This window comes from Tetrao urogallus (genome assembly GCF_951394365.1).
Source record: "Tetrao urogallus genome assembly, chromosome: 3".
NCBI lineage: Eukaryota > Metazoa > Chordata > Aves > Galliformes > Phasianidae > Tetrao > Tetrao urogallus.
The window spans coordinates 38,303,384-38,327,590 of record NC_136815.1 but is presented as its reverse complement, the minus strand read 5'-3'; the positions used below and the strand labels follow the sequence as shown (position 1 = coordinate 38,327,590).

The 24,207-nt window shown below is 38.9% G+C and overlaps 1 protein-coding gene across 2 annotated transcripts; it reads right to left on the bottom strand.

The window, feature by feature from the left end:
- Window positions 1-452: 452 nt before the first annotated feature.
- On the bottom strand, window positions 453-21,670 carry OPRK1 (opioid receptor kappa 1; the record flags this gene model as incomplete). 2 transcript variants are annotated; one of them, XM_079533552.1, is made up of 3 exons in its annotated part: window positions 453-985; window positions 6,460-6,812; window positions 21,411-21,670. In XM_079533552.1, the coding sequence occupies 3 exons, from the start codon at window positions 21,668-21,670 to the stop codon at window positions 453-455; spliced, it is 1,146 nt and encodes a 381-aa protein (XP_079389678.1). The 2 variants fall into 2 exon arrangements, with proteins under 2 accessions (XP_079389678.1, XP_079389679.1); XM_079533553.1 differs by having other exon boundaries at window positions 453-975; window positions 6,456-6,812; window positions 21,411-21,502.
- Window positions 21,671-24,207: the final 2,537 nt, after the last annotated feature.

Sequence of the window (24,207 nt, the reverse complement as noted above, 5' to 3'; positions counted from 1 at the left end):
ACTTTAAAAGAGTATGACAAATCATGTTGTCAACCTGTATACTTCAGAAGCAATCAATATTTGAGTAAATCTATGCTTTTGGCACAACTTACTGTTATAATTTAATGTCAGTTAAGATAATCTTACAGTGTAAAGAGAAAACCCAGAACTTTCTTTACCTAACACAATAATATGCTTCTCCTCTTTCCCTAGAAATGTGTAGTAGCACCTGGTCAACTACCGTAATCATGGTGCCAAAATCTGACCACTAATCAGGTCCTCTACACTTGAACTTATTTTCAGAATGTCTTTGTGTGTCAGTAATTGACTTGGTTCAACCCACTAGGACTTCTTAAATGTTCCAGAAATGTCTGTGTGAGTCTAGTTCAAACTGCAGTGGTTATCTGTGTCAGTCCAAGATCATTGGACTCTTCCCTCTCTTGCGGACAGTAAGACGACATTTCCACGACTAGTCATACAGGTTTGTTTGTCCCATCTGCTTCCCTCCTATAAGCTGGGTCTTGCACGGTGTTTCGAACTCTGCTGGTACTCTGCCTGTCCATCCTCATCTTAAAGGGGAAGCAGAAGTCTTTGAAACATCTCTTGAAGTTTTCATCCAGAAAGGCATAAAGGATAGGATTGAGGCTGCTGTTGGTGTACCCCAAAGCAATACAGAAATAATAGCTGGATACAGCAGCAGTACTGTGGGACACATCCCCCAATGCTTCAACCAGCACAAAAATGTGAATAGGAGTCCAACAGATAATAAAAACTGCCACAACCACAAGAACCAACCTGGTGATGCGGCGCAGGTTTCGATCTTTTTCTCGAGACCCTGAGAGAAGTCGTACGCTTTTAAGGCGCAGGATCATCAGAGTATAGCAAACAATTATAATGAGCACTGGAATAACAAATGCAAAGACAAAGACACAGATTTTCATGAAGATGTCCCACCACACATAGTCTCTGTCTGGGAACTGCAAGGAGCATTCAGTGCTAGCAGTATCTAGGAAAGAAAGAAGCAAGAAAAAGAAAATTGCTTTATTATTAGATATTCTAAATAATATAATTATCATGGTGTAAGCTAGAGAAAGCGATTATCTGGCATTGTGATACTAATAAATGAAGTTATCATTAAATCACTCAATGAAAAGCTTTACATTACCACTGAAATTGGTTTTACACAGCTTTCTCTGGAAATTACTTACACAGAGATGGGTTTTTTAAACTGCATAACATTGTATAAATGTAATTTCCCACAGGAGGAGCTAAGAACACAGGCAGAAAAATTAAAATTTATAAAATAGGATGAACAATTTTTTTCCATTTGAATCTCACTGAGATTTAAAGCCAAGAAGAGTATACCAGGTTTAATGGAGTGGAAAACTCATAATTACTATCAAACTATACAAGATTTTGTCTGCGTAAGGAGGCAGATTTTTCATATTATGAATGGTGGCAGTGCAATGAGCTTTTGATTGTAGGAAGATTTTGCCAATGTGTGATAATTGTGTAGTAATCTTTTCCCATGTGTTTTCTTCAGAGTAAATTGAATACACGGAAATTCTTGCATTCAGAAAAATTAATTCCTGGCAACAGATTCTTTTCAGTCACATAGAAGAAAACAAAATAAGTTTGTGTGCAGAGTCAAATGGAAGCCACTCTTTTTACAGATCACATCACTGAAAATTCAGACTGCGCAGCAACTGTGGGATCTGAACCACCAGTGCCATCCCACTTCCTTTCTCCTTGCCTATGCCAGGATTCAAAGTCACGAGCTGTCACATTGTTTTATGTCCCAGAAATATTCCATCTGACAGGAGGCTGCTAAGGTGTGAAATATCTGAGGTTTCATTTTCTGACCTCATGGCCACCTTCCAGCATATAAACCACATAGCAAAACAAGAGATAAGATAAATAGCAAAGCAAAACAAGGGGTAAATTTATAACTACTATCAGCAGTTAAAATTCACTGAAGACAAGCCAAGGTAACACAAGGTATTTCACTCTGAATTGTATCTTATATTTTCCCCTGCCAAATCTGCATTATTCTTTGGTTTGCTTTTGTTTTGTTTTTTCCCCTAGGGAATTCATCATTCCTCTGCAAACTGGTATCTACTGGCTATGTTGAATCAGACCAAAGGGTGGAAAGCTTCAATACACTGTTGCATATCACTTTTTTATATGTCTCCGTAAGACTAGTCAGAAAAAAAATCCATCAAACTGTATTTCCTTGCTATCAAAATGCTTCACAAACTAAGCTGATGTTGCTGATATTGTTGTGAAGAAGGGCTGTTTGTGTGTGCCTGCGTGTGAAGTTATCCTTATGGTATCATACAGACATGTCCATGGATAGATATCAGAAAGGTGTCACTGGATGAGTTAAATTCTAAAATAACAAATAAGAAGTTGAAAATGAAGCTAAATATTTTGAAATTTTGTTTCAGAGAATATAATAACTAATGGATGATTCTGAAAGCTGAAAAGTGAAAAGACATCTTTCAAGACTGACGCAGAATGATAAACTGATAACACAATTATAATGTCATAGGCCTGAAGCTTTCAATCAACTTCTCTTAATCCTCTGTGATTATATGTTGACAAAGTAAGCTGCTCTTCTGATATTTTATTCTAGAAACTTTAATAATGATCTTCAAGGAAACTTCCACATTGATTACTACTGTTATTTCTAGTAGACCACAGCCTAGCTGCAGCAATCAAAACAGGATGAGGGTACAACAGTTAGACCAGTAAGCTGCAGCTAGATGAGCAGCTGAGATAAATGTGAGCTGTGATTGATCAGGGATGACTGCTCTACACCACATCCATTCACTCACTGAAATTGTCCCTCTTCACATCTACTGAGCTAATTTCAGGGATTTATCCAAATTATTAGGTTAGAAAAAGCTCCTGCTGATTAAGATGTTTATTCCAATCAAATCTTCCCAAGAAAGCCAGAGGAATCCATGCGTTTTGCTGCCACTTCTGAGAAGGTAGGTGTTGCTGAACATCTGGAGTCACGCTGAAATGAAAGCCTGGAACCTTGAGATGCAGGTGGAAGAGCAAGTATAGCCCAGCCACCATCCCCCAGCAAAGGGCTCAGAATCCAGGCAGCCCTTCCAGTAATAGAAAAGGAAAAATCAGAAATGACTTAGAAATTTTACTGTGCCAACATTATTCTATCCTAATCAAAACCATCTGGAAAAAAAAAGGTTTACAATGTTTCACATTCTGTGAATTTGAACAGATAATTTTGACATTGCTTTTCATTGAAAAAAATCTTTTAATTTTACAGTGAAAGATATTTAAACTGCACTTAATTACTGAGATAAAAAATGTGTAATTAATTGTATTATAAATATAAGCAAATATTTTAGTATTAAAATAAGTATTGATATACTAATATACTAAATAAGTACAAATATAATAATACTAAATATAATATAATAATAGTACTAAAAATACTAATACAATATTAAATTGAATATACACAAAAATAAAAATAAAATATAGGCATAAGTATACTCTGAGAAGGTTAAAAAAAAAAAAAGCATTAGTATACTTGATTCAATTTTAATTCTGGAAGCTTTTTTAATAAGAATATTCACAGAATCACAGAAACACCAACGTTGGAAAAGACCTACAAGATCATCCAGTCCAACCATCCACCTACCACCAATAGTTCTTACTAAACCATATCCCTCAACACAAAATCCAAATTCTCAAAAGATATGCTTTATCTCCTTCAGAAGAAGACAGAAAAAAAATCTGCAGGTCCATGACCTCTAAAAACAGTTATGCTTGCTACACTTTATATAATTCTGTAAATGACAATGGTATTTCAGGAGCCAATAAATTATTGAATATAAACGTAATGGCTGTTCAAGATTCGTAACAATTTACTTAAGTCTTATCCTAAATTCATAGTGTTGTCTCTCCCAATGACATGGATGCCATATGGAATCCATTTACTTTTTCGTGGTTTACATTGATGGCCAACAAATATCGCTGTCAGAGATACACAATATCACAATCATATTCAGGTGTTTGAGGAAAGAATAAAATACAGAGTTCTTTTGGGCTACTTTCTGCCTGAAGAAGTTCAGAACTAAGTAGAGTACAGTGTCACAAAAAATGAGCATTTAAAATTTCAGTGTCTTGTCCCACTCTGAAGCCAGCTATTCCAATATATCAATGTATTTAAAGAAAAGTACTTGACTTCAGATGGTACTTTTGTATAAAGATATATTAAAATATTTAATAAGCTACCACTTCAGATTCATCTCAATCCTTGTACAGGCTATCTATTTCTGTTAAATGTCTTAGTAACCTACTGCCTTCAGGCAGTCATACTTCTCTCTACTCAACTGAGCTATTAAACTGGAGCCTTTTCTTTTCTAAAGCAAATGCTTCTTCAGCAATAAAGGCTCCATTAAGTCCAGAGAGGGAAAATTTATACAGATATAAGGAAAATGCATCTGGAAGGACACTGCAGGGAGAAATCCTGCATTGTGAGAATAAAAAGGACTAATTGAGCATGGGTTTGTAGCTTTAAATATAGTCAGTTTCCGTTCGATGTTGTTTAAATCCAAACCCAACAGAGGCCCTGTAGCATATAAACAGCAACTATTGTCACCAATGTAAAATAAAGTTTCTGTCCTGAGCTCCTGCTGTAAGGAGTATCTTAGTATTCTCCCCTTTGCCACAGCACAATTCATGAACACACCAGAAAAAATAACTGGTAATAAATGCTCAAGAGGCACTGTAGATCAGACAAGCAGGGCTGAACAGTAGGGACTGACAAACATTTACCAGTGATTTCCAACCTCATTTGGCCCAGCTGTATTTCTAATAGGTGTTTCTGCAGGAAAAAATATCAACCTGCCACGAGCTGTGAAAAAGGCATTTAATCGTTTCTGGCCTTAGAGCAGCCCCTTGATCCAAATGTGATGATTACAAAATGAAAGGAACATTCTGGTAGTTAAGCATGCTTTAAACAAAACACTTGGCCAATGTTTTATAACCTTCAGAATTTCTTAAGTAGACAGACAAAAATTCTTCTCACAGATGTTCTGAAGTGTTTTTTTCCTGAGATGCACATGGCTTTATAGAGCCTGTAAGAACTTGATAGGGAAGAAGAGTTACAGCACTGCAAATTGGGAAACTTGAACTCCCAAATGCCTGAAAGATGTTTCCAGAGACGCTCTCCTTTCACATACCCACTGTAAGACCAACAGAAAAAAAAGAATTTGAATATCCTCAATCAAATAAAACAGCACTTGAGCAGCTGTTTTATTAATGAACACCATTGTTTTGTTTGCACTGATCTATGCCGAAGAGTTAAACACACTGCATTTATTTTCTCTCCCAGATAAAACTGTGCCCTTATGTAAAGTTTACCAGTTCTCCTGGGAGGAGTGAAAACTTTCTACTGGAATAGGCAGCTAAATCAGCAATTTGTTAATCATTTGTCAAAAGAAAAGTAACATCCCAGACAACACTACTACCAAATAAATATGTATGCCTTGTATTTCATAGAGCCATCCATAACAGAATGTCCTCAACACCAGGACATACATTAGAGGTTTTGAAGACACAGTATTGCACCCATAGTGCTGCTATACCTGCTGGTAGGAAGTATATATCTCCCCTTTCCTTTTCAAGGATTTCAGAATAAGATTAACTCCCTAGCAGAACATAGTAAAGAGTCACTGGATATAGGGGCTAAATCTGCAGTCTTTCACAGATTACAAATTTCAACAGAGCCTACAGCACTCCGTGGTCAGATTCATTGGCTTCATGTTCTCGTAGTTGCTTCCCTGCCATGCTCTGTGTTCCTGGTTCCTCTGCTGATGCTTCTCAGCCTTTCCAAGTCTACATACATGTCCTAATCCTTTTTAAATAAGAATTTCTGACACTGTCATTTTCTTAGCATTTAGCTTACCTTTTTTCTCCCCAGCTACTGTCTTTCTTCCTTTTTTCACCAAATCTTTAAGTTCTGTGAAATGGTTGCTGACAAAAAGCTCCCAAGCCTTAATAGTAATGCTAATGAGAAGAAAACTAGTTTCTGCTCTTGAAACCTCATCAGAACTACTCTCACAATGCCTACAGAAAGAACTCTCAGCCTACATTTCAAGTTTCATCTGGTCTTTGAATTTTCAGCCATGTTCAAATACCTGACTACTTCCCCCTGCTGTCTGTTATTTTCTTATGGTCTCAGTCTAGCACAAATAGTGCTTCAAAGTGCACTTGATTCTTTAAGTTGGCAAGGATATCTGAGCTTAAATTCTTTATACGTCATATTTCAAAATGTCAGAGATTTAGGCATACTTTTTGAAACAAGGAATGTGAATGATCTTCTATGTGTAAAGTTTGCACAAATTACCACAGTCAAAATCAATCAGGTTTAGTCAATATTCCAAGCAATGTTTTACATCATTCAAATAAAATGAAGTCTCCACTTTGCATGCTCACACTCACCTTCCCTGACTTTGGTACCTCCGAGAACTATGGCAGATATGCCAACAGATGAGGACAACAGCCAGATACAGATGTTGATTATCTTTGCCTTGAGAGGAGTACGGAAGTCCAGAGCCTTCACAGGGTGACATACAGCAATGTATCGATCAACGCTCATCATGGTCAGTGTGAATATGCTGGTAAACATGTTATAATAGTCGATCGAAATAACTATTTTACACAGCACATCCCCAAATGGCCAAGAGTTCATCAGGTACTCTGTGCTTTGGAAAGGCATAGTCGTGGTAACTAGTGCATCTGCCATAGCCAGATTGAAAATGTAGATGTTGGTTGCTGTCTTCATCTTTGTATATCTGAAAGACAAAAAAGTAAGGTTTATATGACTGAGTACATTCAAATACGTAACAGTTTTTCAGACAATCTGCAGTCGTTATTTTTTTGCTATCATTCCTAATTTGTGACAGAAGTGCACATATTCAGGACCCTTGAATTAACAGCAAACACCTTTCATTCAGTCCCTCAACCTGCATGATCAGTTACAGCTATCCAGTACGCGTAAAACCAGATAATGAATAACTTTAATCTAATAATCCAAACAATGATTTCCATGCTACCTTCTCAACTACATCTACAAGCAAATATCATTGTTACATTTGCAAGTGACAAAATTGCTTTGTGTTTCCTTTTCTTATTGCTAACTGTCAGTATTTACAAATGTACTGTTGTAGCAATAGACATTTCATGGATGTAGGAATCTCTGTTAATAGTTACTTTTGCTGGGCCAGATTGCCATCTTGTACAAGTTCTAGCAATTTATCTTCTTTTCTCCCACATTTCCAATTTCTCCTCCTTCATCTCCAGATTTTCCCTGCCTACTCTTCCACAACTTCTATTATAAAAGATGATACTATTTAAGCAGGATATCTCAATGGAAAAAAGTATCATAGCAATGCCTTCTCTGCATCCTTTAATTTCACCAAAATGAAGCATTTGTTTTTTCCATGTAGCAAGAACCTTAACCTACACAGAGAAATACAATCTTAAACAGGACCATGCTTTCTTCTGTATAATGCTAACTTTAACTCTGTGGGCACAGGTTCTGTACCAGCGTGAAGAGGACTGCTGCCAGCTCTACTATGGACACAAAGCATCAATCAGAGAATCATAGAATCACAAGGTTGGAAACGACTTGCAAGATCATCTAGTCCAACCGTCCTCTCATTACCATTGCTACCACAAGCACTAAGCCATATCTCATCCAGACGTCTCTTGAACACTGCCAGGGATGGTGACTCCACCACCTCCCCGGGCAGGCCATTCCAGTGTTTGACCACTCTCTGATAGAAAAGTTCTTCCTTAGGCCTAACCTAAACCATGAAGGAGAGCCTCTCTCATTTCCATTATTAACATAGGAATATACTTAACTCTCCTCTCTGAAATGCTTTTCCCCTTTCACTGTGTAGTGAAAGTTACTTTTGCTCATTGCCATCAATTTATTACAAGATTCAATGACAGATTTTCCTTCTCAAAATTATTTCACCCTCATATTTTGAATGTGTGCCCAAACTAAAACGCATACATTCAACACACACAGAAAGACATCCAGCTAGATCTTGTTATTCATTGTTAATGAGCTTACAAAGGAAATATTAGATCTAATCTGTTCAGCTTATAAACATGTTGTTTAATGTGTCTATTTGTCTTTAAAACTGTGACATGTAAAATCAAAATTAATTTGAAAAAACTATATCTAGCAGAGCTTCAAAGTGCTGTCAAAATATGCCTAGTCAGTAAGTCAAATATTAATTAAAATATGGGCCAGTATGTAATTTAATGACCAACATGAAGCGTGAAAAATAGCGTTCATTCTTCTATGCTACTCTTACTAGAATTAATTGAGAAAATAAAGCAGAATTGCTGGTTCAAAGCACAGAAACAAGAAATGAATGGGAATAGAAGGTAAAAAACCTCCCAACTGAGATGCCAACAGTCTGCAGCAATTGCTGACATGACTGCAAAGATTTTTGGTACTTGCTTCTTGGGATAGTGCTCTACAGCCGTGAGTGCTCTACCCCTTACTCTGGTCTCCCTCTGCGCTCATTTGAGATTCTCCAAGATCAAAGGCAGAATAAAGATGGGAAAGAACCCACCTGTCAGAGCTGGGCTTATCTACAACCAACTTCCTTAAACATGTCCTCAAGTAGAGGAGGTTATTTGTCTTGTAGGCCATATTACAGCCCATAAGACACTGTGGAAACAGAAATATGAGAAGACAAGGTGAGGAAAAACAAATACAAGACACATTAACAGAATTTTCTCCCTTGGGAAAAAAGAAAAAGCTCTTCTGAACGTAGTTGAGTTATAAGACTGAAGAAAAACTCACTAAACACTCAGATAGCAAATCTGTGCTAAAATGGACTGATCTTTTTAACTGTCTGTAAAGGAGTAGTAAAATGGTGATTTTAGTTCTGAAGATATCACCGAATACTGAAATTTGGAATTATTGCCTGGTTCACAGTAAAAAAAAAAAAAAAAAAAAAAAAAAAAAAAAAAAAAAGAAGATTATGAAAATACAAAAAACACACCTTAATGTACCACAAAAATAAGTCAATTAAGTGGAGAAAATTGTTACTGTGTTTAACACAACACAACACGCAAAACAGCTAGCTGATCAAAAAGAACACTGAGAGCTGGCCTGATTAGAGAGTCTGGAGTTCTTCACAAGGAGAAAATATCAAGGTCTGAAGAGCTCTTTCAGGCTGGAAAGAAAAGTATAACCAGAACAAATACATAAGAATCACAGCCAGAGAAACTCGGCTTATAAAGAACGACAGATATATCTCAAAAACTGAAGTGATTATTATGGGAAATAAATTTCACAAAAAAAAGGAGTAATTTTTCCTTCTTTTATGTCTTCAAATCAATGTCTGCAGTTTTTCAAGTAGCTGTGCTTCAGTCAAAGACAAGTTACTAGGCTCAATACAGGAATATTTAAATTAAATGTAATAGCCTGTGGTAAGCAGATGTGAAATTACTGCTAGCTCTTCTGAATCACTACTTTTGTGGATATTCAAAAATTCCCCAAGCATTTGGATAGGAAAGTTTGCTTTCACAAATGGAAGAAATTCCTTGATCTTTACCCTTTAAAAAAAACCAGAAAATTTTAATAAGAAATATCTAAGAGGATTTCATTAGTGTTAAAAAATCAAATCTCTGAAAGCCTTTATCTCTAAAATCTCTTGTTCCTTGCAAACTTTTTTATGTGCATGTATGACATAGTTTAATTATGTGTCAATGTACATTTTATTTTCCCAGTACTCTTTACCCCTCACCCTCACGCTTGCACCCTCATCCTAGCACCCTGTGCACCCTTGCACAGAAAAGATCCCCTGTAAAATAGAAGCAATTTTTTAGATAGCTTCAAAATTCAAAATTCTGAAGCTGGAACATGAATAGTGTTCTCTGTATACACATTGTGTGTGATATTGTAAACATAAAGTGAGCAATTTTAATTTTTTAGACTCTGTATTACATGCACATATAAGTAAAATAATACTCCTCACTGCACTGATCTAACAACAAGTATGTCTTGTTATGTACAGGTATTAAGAAATTCAGAGTCGTCCAAGCATCAGAATTTATACGACCTCCAATGTAAGCAGATGAAATTGATATGCACATACATGCTTATATAAAACAGTGTGCCATTCCACTTATAAAATTCTGTGGAAAGCTTTGGTTCATTTCCTTGGCACATGCACATAATAGTGCTGGCTTTGATAGCCTTACCTCCTGTGTGCCCAGTGCTTCCCCATAGCTCACTGCCCTGGCAGGCCCATGACCAGTTGGCCTTGCCCAATTCCCTCCCAGTTCAGAAACCACGGGCAGGTGCTGCTTGCACCTTTCTCTCTCAGTCAGAACAGGCACTTGAAAGACTCTGACCCCTTCTCTGTCAGACTTTGAACAAGAAGGAGGGAGACTAATAAATACAGCTCCAATTAATACTCTATTTTATTTATTTAGGTAATCAATTCTTCCAGGTACAGCCAAGCAGTGATGGGTACCTAACTCAAGTTCACTGGATAACCTCTGTAATGCTAAGTACAAACACATTTTACTGATGCCACCCTAAATCTCTTTTATGTCACAATAATAATGGAAAGCTTGAAGCATTGGCCTTCACTTCAGTAAGATACTGGCCTTTTAAGCTGTAGGCAATATGGATTAAATCACACATTAATTTAGGAGTTCATAAATTCAGAAAATCCTTTGAGAGTCTGAACTCAATCATCCAAACTTCTTTTGAATTTTTGGAATTAAACATCCAAAAAATATTAAATGCTTAGATGTCTCTGAAGATAAGTGTTTGCTGGCTTAATCAAAAGTCCAGCTAAAGTAATAGAGCAAGAACTGTGGCTGTCAGACAGTTTGAAGTGGACCCTGATAGAGTCTTGAGTCTAATTCTAGATGAGAAAATTGTCTGCTTTTCTACAACACTTTTCTATTGCACTGAAATATAGGAGGCAATATTTTTTATGGTTTGAGCATTCCCCCTATGCCCAAATCTGCACAAGAAGAAGATGAAAATAGTCATGAAGTAAGGGAGTAAGGGAATCATATTTAAAAAATAAACAAAATTATTGATTCAAATAGTTGAATGTTATTTAGGGGGAATATACTATAACACACTTAAATTACTCTAGCAGAGTAAACAAGAGTGATACAACATAAGAATGGAAGGTCTCACAGCTAAATCAGGTGTTAGCATCTTATTTCAAGAAGCAGACAATCCTTCACTGACTTAAGCGAGTTGGTAGATTTTGAGACTACTGGTTAAGCTATTAGGAGGACTCAATCCTCTGCATGCTTTAAATAATCAGTGAATACATGAAAAACCTGCAGAAAATAGTCAAGATGAGAAAGAAAACTCTGCTTTAGATGTAATTTCTTGGATATATATATGACAGTGTTTTTTAAGAAGCAACATTAAAGTCATATCTACATACGTATCACAAGAAAATTTCTCATTATAAACGTGCCTAAGCATGTTTTTCAAAAGTGGAAAGTTCTCTGAAGCTGGCTTTAGACTGACCTTGAGAAAATTTTCCCCATCTCTCACTTCAGCCATCACTACTGAACTTTTCCTCTTGGCGCAGAATTTACTTTGCGCATCTTTTTAAGACACTAAAAAGGAAAAAGAAATTGCACCTCCAATCAGCGAAACTGTGGTTATGGAAGGAGGAAGCATGCTAGCAAGAAGTTGGCATGCTTTCAGAAAAAAATAAAAATGCATTAGTAAACCTACTAGAAGAGCCCCTTAAAGGCATTATCTTAACTAGAAGGGAGGAGCATACATTCTAACATACAGCATAACATTAACAAAGTTAATACAAGCTGGAAAGGAGACTCTGGTAGAAGAGTACAGCTATAATAGGCTCAAATTTTCCCTGTGGTGTGAAATGGGGGGGGAGGGGGAAGGGGAGCAAGTCTAACAGGTATACCACAACAACAAGCTGCAATACCAGAATGAAAATACAAAAGCATGAAAAATACAAGCTATAACAAACATATTTTTGGCAGATACCTGAGTCAGTGAATGTAAATGAAATGCTAAGCATGTCTAAAAGCAAATTGCAAAACCACCTATCACCAGAATGCAGGCACTGTTCCACTAGGTTCCTCTGGGTGATGTATGTGGAGATCAAGCAGCTGAAAAGCTTATTCATGAAAGCTCTAAATCTCTGTATTCAGGGCATGTTCAATATCATATTGCATCAGAATGGGGGGGAGAGGGGGGGAAAAAGAAAAAGAGGAGGAGGATATATTCCAAACATATTAATTCAAAAGGATGACTCAGCCATCTTTTGGATCTTCAAACTCAATGTAAGAGATTTATGATAATATGAAGTTAAGATTGAAATCATTTGAGGAACACAAAAATTACTACTTTTTGAACGACAGTCAGATGTTAGCAGTGGAGAAGGTGTCAGAAAAACATTTTAATTAAAGGTGAAAGTTATTATCACACATGCTTAAATGTTGCCTGTCTTTAATATCAAAATCACAAAAAGCCTACAAAAAAGTTGTATATATTGCCTTCAAAATCACATCCTAAAGTGGAATTCTGTTTATTAATAAACACCTCTAGGTGTTTATTTTTGGGCAACTTAAAGAGGCAAAACATGATCGTGGCTTTCATGTTCCCATCAGGGAGCATAATCTACTTAAATTTCAGAAGATGCCATTAAAACCCTTACGATTTACTACTATCATTACTCCTCTGACCTAGCCATAGGCTGAGCCAGAACAAGATCTTCTAGATTTAGATGTGGAAGATTTCCTTCTTCAGCCTAACAACCAGCATCTGAATTAGGGACAGGAAAAGTAAAGTTTACATATATCCGGGTAAAAATGAAGAAAAATGCTCACTACTTCATAAGAATGAATATTTTTTTCTCCTTCTGTGATAAGGACTTTTAATATTTTTGTGTGATTTCAAGAGCATCTTTTCTGAGAAATACATTTAGTGTTAGAAACACCAATACTCCAAAATTTGTTTGTACAGCGTTTCCATCTCTGATGGTGTCCACTTTTCCCTTTGCTCTTAAAGTCTTGAAAGGATATGCTTCTCATGGAGGGCATTGTGAGTCCCAAAAGCAGAGAAAAAGGCTTCTTCTATGTGGAAGAGGGAGGTTATTGGAACAGGCTGTCCAGGGATAGTGATGGAATCAGCATCCCTTGAAGCGTTCAAGAAACATGCAGATATGGCACTGACTTTAGTGGGCATGGTTGTAACAGATTGGTGGTTGGACTTGGTGATCTCTATGGTAATTTCCACATTCCTTAATGATTTTCTTATTCTATGATTTTAATAAATGAATTTTCTTGCTGTAGGTCCGAGATTGGCTGGCAAAGAGAACAAATCTCATTACTCAGAAGGAAAAGGATAGCAGAGATAGCAGATTTTTCAGGGCCTTTCTTTCCAGCTACATAAGCAGCTATGCATGCAGACATTGGCTGGAAGCAGTCAGGTATAGTTGAACATTTTCTCCTAAGTAGAAGTTTCTGCAGGTAAGAAATAAAGAAAGAATTCAGAAGGCCCTCACATAGGGAGGTCCTGGGAATTAATACTGTGCATACCAGCTGAGGATTGTTTAGTCTGGAGAAGAGGAGGCTCAGGGGAGACCTCATTGCATGCTACAACTTCCTGAAGGGAGGTTGTGATGAGGAGGGGTTTGGCCTCTTCTCCCAGGCAACAAACAGGACCCAAGGAAATGGCCACAAGTTGTACCAGAGGAAACTTAGGATAAGGAAAAATCTTTTTCTCTCAGAGAGTGGTCAGGCACTGAAATGGCTGCCCAGGGAGGTGGTGGAGTCGCCATCCCTGGCAGTGTTCAAGAGGTGTCTGGATGAGGAGCTACGAGAGATGGTTTAGTGCTTGTGGTAGCAATGGTAATGGGAGGATGGTTGGAGAAGATGATCTTGCGGGTCATTTCCAACCTTGTAATTCTATGATTTTATGAGCACATATTTTCCATAGGAGATGAGGCAAGTTAAATGCAGGAAATATTAAGACAGTCAACTGAAAATCACGGCTGATAGCTCCCATGAAAATATTTTTCTTTTCCAGTGCACCTTTACAAACCAATAATTCAGAAAGCCATATCTAAGATTAAGATGCAATGTTGTCCAACAGCCGGCAGCATGGTAAAAAATTCTGCATGTGAACAGTAAATTAACATATTGAATAGCTTAATTGAACTAATTCAAACATGCAGGTTCTCATCTACCATTTCTCAAGTAGAACTTTCTTAACTGCCCTATGTTAAACACTGTGGATAGTCTACTGACAATGCACTGGGAAATGCACTTGTCTATCCAGCCAAACAGCAAATATGAAATCCCCTGTCCTCCAGGTGCACAGTAGCTAGGTTTGGGAACCCAAGATGTTTGCTCACAGTGTGCTTCAGAGTAGCACTAACCTCTGCAGCGAAGAGCAGCCAGGCAGAGTGCTGTGTGCTGCACTAGTGGTTTGACGGATGCAGAAAACAGAAAGGTTCTCCATGCACTCTTGCTGCGCATTAACAGAAACTCATGCATTGAAGAAAAATATGTTGGGCTCCAATATTCACATAGAAAAAAAAAAAGAGCTTTCATTTTAAACAATGTCTTGAAAATTGAAAATAGCAAATTTCCTAGAATTAATTTTCACTTCTCCAGGGATTAGAAGCTGAGTCTAATGAGATCTGAACCTTCTGGCTTTAGGATAATTAAATATTTCAAAGATGATACACAGACTAGCATGCAAACGTCCCAATAGGATCATAAAAATGCTTTGCACCTTCATATATTCCTTATTTATATCTATTTTATAGTTCGGAGAATGCCAGCACTGGTCAGACACTCCTCTTTCTACGTCCTCTATCCACCTGTACACACTCCTTCCCCAAAGTTAATTCAGTTTGTGCACTCATGCCAACCAGTAGACAAGATGGCACTCATACTAATATTTCCTAATGCCTTTCAGGCTCCACAAAAGAGCATAGCAATGATCAAAGCACAAAGTCTGCCTTCAAGAATAGAGCACAGGGTCTGCATTTTGAAACTTATCTGGTTCTTACAGATGGAAGGACCAAAAGATAAACATGAGGTAATCTTCCTAGAAGTAGATTTTATCAAAGTCTTCCTGGTTGCTTTTCCTTTGGAAAGCAATATATAACTGAAATTAAATTTCTCCTTGGCAACTCACCTGTGTCAGAGAATTTCAGATAGAGATCAACTAATCACAGTTTGAATAGACAGTAAGTAGCCAGTAAAGATTATCCCTCCCTACCCTTAGCACATCCCAGGACAAAGTCACTAAGTTAAAGATGTCCCACCATGATACCCTTCCAGCAAATTCCAAATCTTCTTTGGGGAAAAACAAAATTAAAAGTCCCCAGTCTTCCCTTTCTCTGTCTCCTCACCAAGGACTAAGCCAGTCTGTCCCCACTGTCTCCCTGCTGCACCACATGTTTCTCAGGGACATGCTTGCATCTTGCATTCCCCCTGCTGAGGACTGATCATCTGTCTCAAACTTGCTGTCTCACCAGCAGCCAAATTGGCAAGTGCTTGTACATTTTCACTTTCTGTCAGCTCAAAAGGACTCCCCATAATTTTTCTTGCTCTAGTCATTAATACCAGTTACGCCTTTCCCTGAAATAAATGACCACCTGGCTGCTAGCCCAGTGGAAATGTCTGGAAAGATAACAAATATCTTTCCACAAGCCAAACAGATTACACATTATAAGCAATAGCTTCCTTCTAATATTTTCTCTAATAAATATTCCTTCCAACCCCTTCCTGTGTTCTCTCTAGTGTCTCAGTATCAGCTCTTCTTATCATAGCATCTTTTTGGGAACTCATGTTGAGTTTCTTGTCTCTTATAAATCCCAGGTCTCGCTTACTTATTGTCTAGTAGGGTATTAAATAAATTAAAAACATTCAGATTTTGTTTAAATAAGTGATGTTTTTCAAGGTACCAATATTTTCACTTACAAACCTGTTCTCTTTCTACTACTCTGGTCTTTGTGCCATCTGTAAAAGCTGGCAGTAGTGATTAGTAATCAAAGTCTTTATGAAAATGGTGCCATGCTAGGCCAGATCCTGAAGAATCCACCAAAAGAACCTTCACTCTGAGAGGTGAGGCCAGACATTCCCTCAGGTCCCATGATGAACTGCTATCAATCCATTTGATACTTCTGTGCTAATAGTAAGATGTTGCCTGTTCATCAGGTAAAAACAGATTAAAAGACACAAAGTTCATAAAGTATGCTGCAGCTAGGTCTTTACTTTTAGCAGCCAATTCCATAATTTCATTAAAGAATGAAATCATGCTGGCTACAATTAATAGAGAACAGGCAATTCAGTTAGGTCGACTCTTCCGCAGCTTCTGAAATTTTTCATTTCAGAATATTACTTCAAAATGTAATTTAATAAAATTAGGACAATAATTTAAAGTGCTATCTTTGTGTTGCCAAAATCTAGTTATTAATTTAAACTTGTATACTGAATCTATTTCATTTTTTATATATATGTATTTTAATACTTTTATTATTGTCTAGAATGAATCACAGAAATCACAGAATTGTAGGGGTTGGAAGGGACCTCCAGAGATCATCAAGTCCAACCCCCCTGCCAGAGCAGATTCCCTACAGCAGGCCGCACAGGTAGGCATCCAGGCAGGTCTTGAACATCTCCAGAGAAGGAGACTCCACCACCTCCCTGGGCAGCCTGTTCCAGTGCTCTGTCACCTCACTGTAAAGAAGTTCTTGCGCACATTTGTGCGGAACTTCCTATGCTGCAGTTTCTGGCCGTTTCCCCTTGTCCTGTCTCCACTCACCACTGAAAAGAGTCCGGCCTCACCATTCTGCCCCCCACACCTTAGATATTTATAGACCTGGATCAGGTCCTCTCTCAGTCTTCTTTTCTCAAGGCTGAACAGACCCAGTTCACTCAGCCTTTCTTCATAAGAGAGATGCTCCAGGCCCTTCACCATTTCTGTGGCCCTCCGCTAGACGCCTTCCAAGAGATCCCTGTCTTTTTCGTACTGGGGAGCCCAGAACTGGACGCAGTGCTCCAGATGAGGCCTCACCAGGGCAGAGTAGAGGGGGAGGATCACCTCCCTCGACCTGCTGGCCACACTCTTTTTAATGCACCCCAGTAAGCCATTGGCCTTTTTGGCCACAAGGGCACACTGCTGGCTCATGGCCAACCTGTCATCCACCAGGACACCCAGGTCCCTTTCCGCAGAGCTCCCCTCCAGCAGCTCATCCCCCAACCTGTACTGGTGCATGGAATTATTCCTCCCCAGATGCAAGACTCTACACTTGCTTTTGTTAAACCTCATTCGTTTTTTTCCTGCCCAGCTCTCATCATGGAGAAGATTTAGAAACAATCTGGAAAGGAGTTGAATTTAGCTGACATTTCTTCATAAATTCTTTCTGTTGCATAAGATGCCACTCAGTTCTACGAATATCACAACAAACTACAAGCTTTCTCTATTCCCCTAGGAATGAATATAGATAACAGTGACACAAACTCCTGTTAAAAGTGCTTTTGCATGCAGAAAATTATTCAGTTCACTGGAAGCGTCAATGGTAATTTAAAAAGAAATAACAGGATTGGCTATTTAAGAATTAGATGATAGCAACTGTTCTCAGTAAATGACTTCAGGAACAATGGAGGTAAGGCACATGCAAAAAGTGATTCAGAAGTGGGCAAGAGACAGCCACATGGCTCCCACAGAGTTTTTACCAGAGTATGTTTATGGTTTTTGTAAAAGCAAATCCATTGCCAAAGCTGTAACTCAGCTTTCATTCAGAGGACTTTTCTTCCCATCCAGCTGTCACAAGAAAGCACCAGGTTATTTTAAGCTAGAACTAAATTTTAGAGAAATAAAGTCAGGAGGAGAGGAGAGGGAGAAAGAGAAGAAGAAAGGAAAAGGACTATCATGTTTCCAAGGACAAGCAATTTTATTTATCAACACTGGCCAACTATTTTACTTCCAGAGATTAAAAGTTCTGAGGGCTTGAGATAGGCTTTGACCGTGTCAAAATGCACAAAGCTGTATAACTTCACTCAGATGAGGTCAGATAATTTTATCTGGTTTCTACAAACCCATTTCTTGCCTCCTCTTCTCCTCTGTACTGTGCTTCCCACATAGCATTTGCACTTTCTACCACTGCAGCAGGCAGTAAAACTCCCTGTTCCTCTCCTACTGTCTCCCAATGAAAAGAAGCAGCTTTAGGTGAGCATTACATCCCTTGTGCCGTACTGGCTGTTGGTCTGACAACAGACCCTTGGTACTTACACATGGACCATGCAGCTGATCTGAACACTGGGAGAGCTCCTGCAAACCATCCACAGCACTAATATCAACTGCAAGAAGAGAGTCAAGGGTGCAGGTTTCATTCCTCTTTCAGCGCATTAAAAGTAAACTTTTTTGATGTGTCTGAATTGTCTGGAGTGCTTACAATAGAACTGGTCTTGTTCTGTTAGGATTTTGAGTGACGGGATTTGGGTTTATAAATCTAACCGTTGTTTTTTGTTTAAAGACAGTAAATATCAATATATGCACTTTACCAGAGGAAGCTGAGCCACAGAGCCACAAATTGACCTTGATCACTTTGATAGGTAAGAACAACGCTTTGTATCCCTGCAGTAAAACCAAGGGAAGAATGAATCCAGGTTTCCTGAGTCATGGTTTAACAGGTCACACTGGCACCACAGTACTAATGTACTACTCCCACTGTGCCTTCAACACAGCTCTCAATAAGAGCTGGAATGACTGGTCACCAAAATGAGGTGACAAATACATGATCTCTCTATTACCCTATTTCAGCTCGAATGTTTTCCTATCACAGGGATTTCTTAACACATTAAAGAGATTTCAGAACAATGCCATTTCCAATTTTCTCCAACTCATATTCTTTCTCTACATCACTCAAGTGTTGGAAAGATGTACCTACCTCTGTCTCAACTTATCCCTTTCTTTTTAGCTCTGTCTCCCTTATCTGCATGGCTTTCTCTTCTTATCAATTTTTTTTTCTATTTTCTTCCTGCTTCCATTTCTGCACTCACTGAAAACACACCCGTTTGTCTCAAGAAGGCTGCAGCATCACCATGAGGGTTGTCTCCTCATCACTGAGGATACAAAAATCTCACTCCTCCCTCATCCCTGGAGATATATGAACACCAGCTCTCCAATCTGGGGAAGAGCAAAGGTCTGTGACACAGCCCATCCCTCCAATAAATGAGCTGTTATGATCACATAGGAAGCATACTTCGGCTATTTGAAAAAATTCTTTTCATCTTTAGTAAGCCACGTAATTACACAATTTGCTTCCTTATCACAGCTGAAAATTAATGTGACATTAGCGGGTGTTGGTCAAAAAGAGCAAAGGGAGTAGGAGCCAGGCCTGTGCTGCCTGCCAGTCCAGTAGGTATCAGGAGGAAGGATTTGGGGTTTGGAGACATGAGAAACAGTAAAGAGAAGACTCCTACAAATATAGTGTTCCTGGTGGTAAAGACAAGCCATCACTCCATCTTAAAATTTCTGTTAGCTGCAGGAAAGTCAATTTGGGATGGCTAGGGGACACAATTACCCCCTTCCTGCTTTGTCTTTGCAGACGTTGGCTTTCCACATAAAGCATCGGTGCAATCTGCATTTTTCAATGGGTTATGAAAACTCATCTTGAGATGCACTTGTGAAGAGAGAGAATGAGTGGGAAAGAGAAAGGAAATTAAAAATTAGGACAGAAATGAAAATACACTCTTGCATGAACATTTGGAATCTTAAATGTTCCATACTGAATACAATTAAATTTGTAATGTAATTACAATGTATTTAAGACTAAAGAAGGATCTGGCGGAGAGGAAGCCAAAGCTAGCTAGACCTTCATAAAAATAACCTTAGGAGGGTAATAGAAGAAGATAGAAAAAGAAATACATACAAATCAATATGATCCATCCATGCTGACTTCCAGGGTTCTGGATAAGTTTGAATTTTCTTCCATTGCTTGGACTGGCAAATCAGCACTGTACTGTTAAAAGATTGATGGCTTAGAAAACCTCTGCCTATGGCACTGTATATGTTAAGATTGGAGTCTCTCTTCTTGCAAAAATAAATTAAATATTTACTCTGAATGAAGGGTAAAATAGCTTGATGAGATATAAAAACTGCAGCATCACAAAGATGGAGCAAACCCGTTACCCTGCATTGACCACGGGAATCTTTATTTATTGAACTGACTTTTAAATGAGATTTCACTTTCATTTTTCAAGATATTCACCTGGTTCTAAGGCATCTTTCATAAAGTACATCATCAATAACTTCACTGATTCCAGTTAACTCCTCCCATACCAAGTCTGGCAGAGTTATTTCATCATTCTCCAACTGCTTGACATTTATCATGCACACTTTGTTAACAAGATCAACCTGCAATCCCACCATTTTTCTTCCTATGTTCAAGGTGATTTCATTTATTGATCAAATACACCACACGCCCACCAAACAAACAAACAAAAAAAAAAAAAAAAAAAAAAACAGAGTTTTTTGCAAGATTCATATAAAATATGATGGAAGAGACTGAAAAGTTTCATGATTTCAATTTCTTTGGTTAGTCATTATCACCCTCCTGAGCTGCATTGTCCAGAAATTACTACAAATTACAAATGGGAAGAACAAAAAGAAAGAGAATGCATAGCGCAGGAAAAAAAATATAACAATACACCAATATTGATGCATTTCTCTAAGTATTTCAATATGAAAAACTATTTGACACAGATACACAGTTTTCTCCTGTTTCCTGAAAAACAATAGGGAAAGTAGAACCTTCTCTGCATCTGCTTTGTTATCTTCAAGGCAATGTCAACAACTGGAGTTAAACACCACTAAGCAGAGAAACAGCATCCCTTAGCTTACATTAAATGGATGTGATTCTTACTGTTTCCTTTTCTCCTACCTCATTAAGAGAGCTACTAGGTGACGAGGCAGCAAAATATCAGTGTCCACACAGCTGGATACATAAGTCATGTCTAGAGGATTCCTCTCAGGCAGAGAAAAAAATAAAATCACAAAAAGAAGGTACCCTGCAAAAGTTTCTATCTCCCACTTTCTCTGTCAAATGCAGCCTCTCATCCCTAGAGGGCACCCGACGAACACAGCTCAGGGGCACCAAGCACCTTTCCCACAGGCTGCAGGATTCATCACCTTTATCCGGTTCCTCCCTTCTCTCTGTAACTGCACTTCCATGCAGGTTCTGTGACTGAAAAGATTTGGGGTCATTCTGGCTCCTTTTTATTTGTTCAGTTCTTGATATATTGCAGACTCAGACAGCTTCCGTAAATTCCCCCTGAGCTGCCAAATTTCAGGACAGCCATTTGCACCTCTTTCAAGTAAAGCCCCTTACCTTATGATGACAAACATCACCAGAGAGTTTCCCACCAAGCCAACAACGAAGACCACCGAGTAGACAGCGGTGATGATGATGGGAATGGAGGGGGAGATGCTGGTGTAGTTGTGCTGGGTGTCCCCAAAGGTCCCAGTGGCATTGCTGTCATAGTCTGCCCAGCCCAGGGGCCAGCTGCTGCTGGTGCTGGGAGGGCGACAGGGCCCCGGCATGCAGGTGGAGTCCAGCTCCTCCCGGAAAATCTGTACAGGGGCATCCATAGAGACCACGGCTCCCACAGACAAGAGAGAGACTGGGAGGAGGCTGCAGGAGAAAGGATGCTAGAAAAGGGAAAAAGAGGGAATGAGACAGAGGTGCTATCGCAGCCACTGGATATTAAGAGCTATAAAATTTGTACCCGTTAAGGGGAACACTGATGTAGCAAGAACTGTAGCTTGCCAAGCAGGGATTTAAATAAACCACATTCAAAATATATAAACATAAGTTTTACATCTCAGTATGTAATAAGTGTTTCTCCTCCAGGTGCACGAGGAAAGTTTCCCTCCACTTTCAGAAATTACAGAGAAACAAATCAGATGGGAAGCAGTTCAGATCCACCCCCACTCTTTAACTCTCTCTTTCCCATCCTCCATCTTTTAAGTCAAACAGCATCCTAGTGACAGGGGCTCCTTGCTCCCTAAACTCTCCTATAAACAAGGAGAAAAATCTACCACCTCTCTGTATACCTGCTTTGGCATAAGCCCTGCCTTATCTTTTTCTAGATCCCATGCTTGCTTCTAAACAAGAGACAAATTAATGACACGAAATACCTCTCAATCCAGGAGAAGGAGCAGAATCCTCAGGCAGATATTAACAGGAACAAAAAAGCATCCACTTAGCTCCTGGGAGTATCACAGATCTTCTAGGACTTTTGAACCCAAGGCACCTGAGCCCTCAGAGATGCATGCTAGCAGCAGAGCTGACTCCTGAGCATGAGCTATGGCATAGTAGCAGCAGCTGCTGCTGTTCCAGCTCCTACCACTTTACCTTTTCCCTCCCAGGCTCTCTCTGCTTCCCTCTCTCCGTCAGGGCTCCAGCAGCACGCTGCTCTGATGCACGCGTTCTCCTCTGCCTCTGTCCCTGCAGCTCAGAAGCTCACATGACTTCTGCCTCTGCGCTCAGAGGCAGACAAAATAAAAGAAATAACTTCTGCTGTGAGTGGGTGCTTGGTTTTGTACACTTTTCCAAATCAACTTTTCTCATTGCCCTCACATTCCCAGGCCTTAAGCAACGACCCCCCTTTGCCTTCCTGAATTCTGCATGCATTTACAGGCTGGTAGATGCTGAATAAAACAGAATTTTTCAGTTTAGATTTCTTTCCTGACCTGTCAGACTTTTCTCGCCTCAGTTTCACAACTGTGGATCCCAAATGCTTCTCACTGGGTAGCTGTGCTCCTCTTCCTTTATGCCTGCAACCTGGAGGAATGCCAGAAGCTGGATCCCACAGCACAGAGAGGCAGGAACATCTGGGAACAGCCTGATTGCTGTCTATTTTTCATTCAAACTGTGCCACACTGTGAGAAGCCAAGTACATCCTGCTGTGGTCAGGGATGGAGAGGAGGAGTGTGCAGAAATCAAATTCCTCAGGCTTAATCCCTTAAACACTCCATCCTGTGGGGCGGAAAACACACTAATCTTTGTTTGAAATCCCAAATCCCAACCAGAGTTTCCTGAGTAAGTGGCATCTCCTTTGGAAGGAGCAGAGAATAGGCGAGGCAGGCTGTTCAGGACAGCAGGTCTCTGCAGGCACCTGCAGGGTGTCATGCCTCTCTGGACATTTTCTGAAGCTCAGATGGTCAGGAAAGGGGTTGTGAGTTTCCTTCATCCTTATGAAACTTTACTCCAAGTTCTTCTGATAGGCTGAGGTTTCCATTTTTAAAACATTTTTTTCTTTCCAAACCTATAATCAAGATGAGAAATGGCATCAGCCATAGACTCAAAAGTCTAGAAGGAGTTTTAAAATGTACAGAATCCCTTTCTGAGAGATTGAGGCTCACACAAGCATGGTGATGGCCATGACCGTGCTCACTGGAAAACATCAGCATCTGCTCACTGTCACCTACTTGGAGCTGTCTGGAAGTTTCACCCTTGATGAGAACATCAAAAGTGCAAGGCAACAAACACATGACAGTAAATCCCCTCAACCAAATATATTTTAAAGGTGGAAAACTCGCCTGGGACAATAACCGTTACTTGGAAGATAAAGTGAGATCCTAACATAACATACCCCCTGATCCTGTTTTTTCCTTTTGCAATCCATGGGCCCACATAATTGTACCAAAGGGAATTATTACTGCTGCTTCACCTCCTACATAGATTTATTTGGAGATTTTTAACTTCTTGTGAACACCTTCACTGAAGTTCTCCACATTCTGTAATTAAAAAACAGGAGAGCCAGAAGACAGTAATAATTTAGCATTCATTGCTAAATTCTCTCTTATCAACAATTGTTTGTTGCATTGGTTTTTGTTTGTTTGTTTGCTTTTTGTGGGTGTTTGTGTTTGTTTTGTTGTTGCTTTTTTGGTATTTTTTTTGTAAGTATCTGAAGTGTGAGCACATACAGCTGCAAAATAATTAAGTGAACACTAAGGGTTAGGCTGGAGATACTGAGGAAGAAGCAACAGTTCATCATTCTGCTATTGCTACAGTTGGATCAGAAACGGAGAAGAAAAGCTTACTATTGCTCTCTGCATAAATCCAAAGCAAAGATAATGTGAAAAATTCAGTAAGATTAGTTAATAGCAGACAAAGAATATTC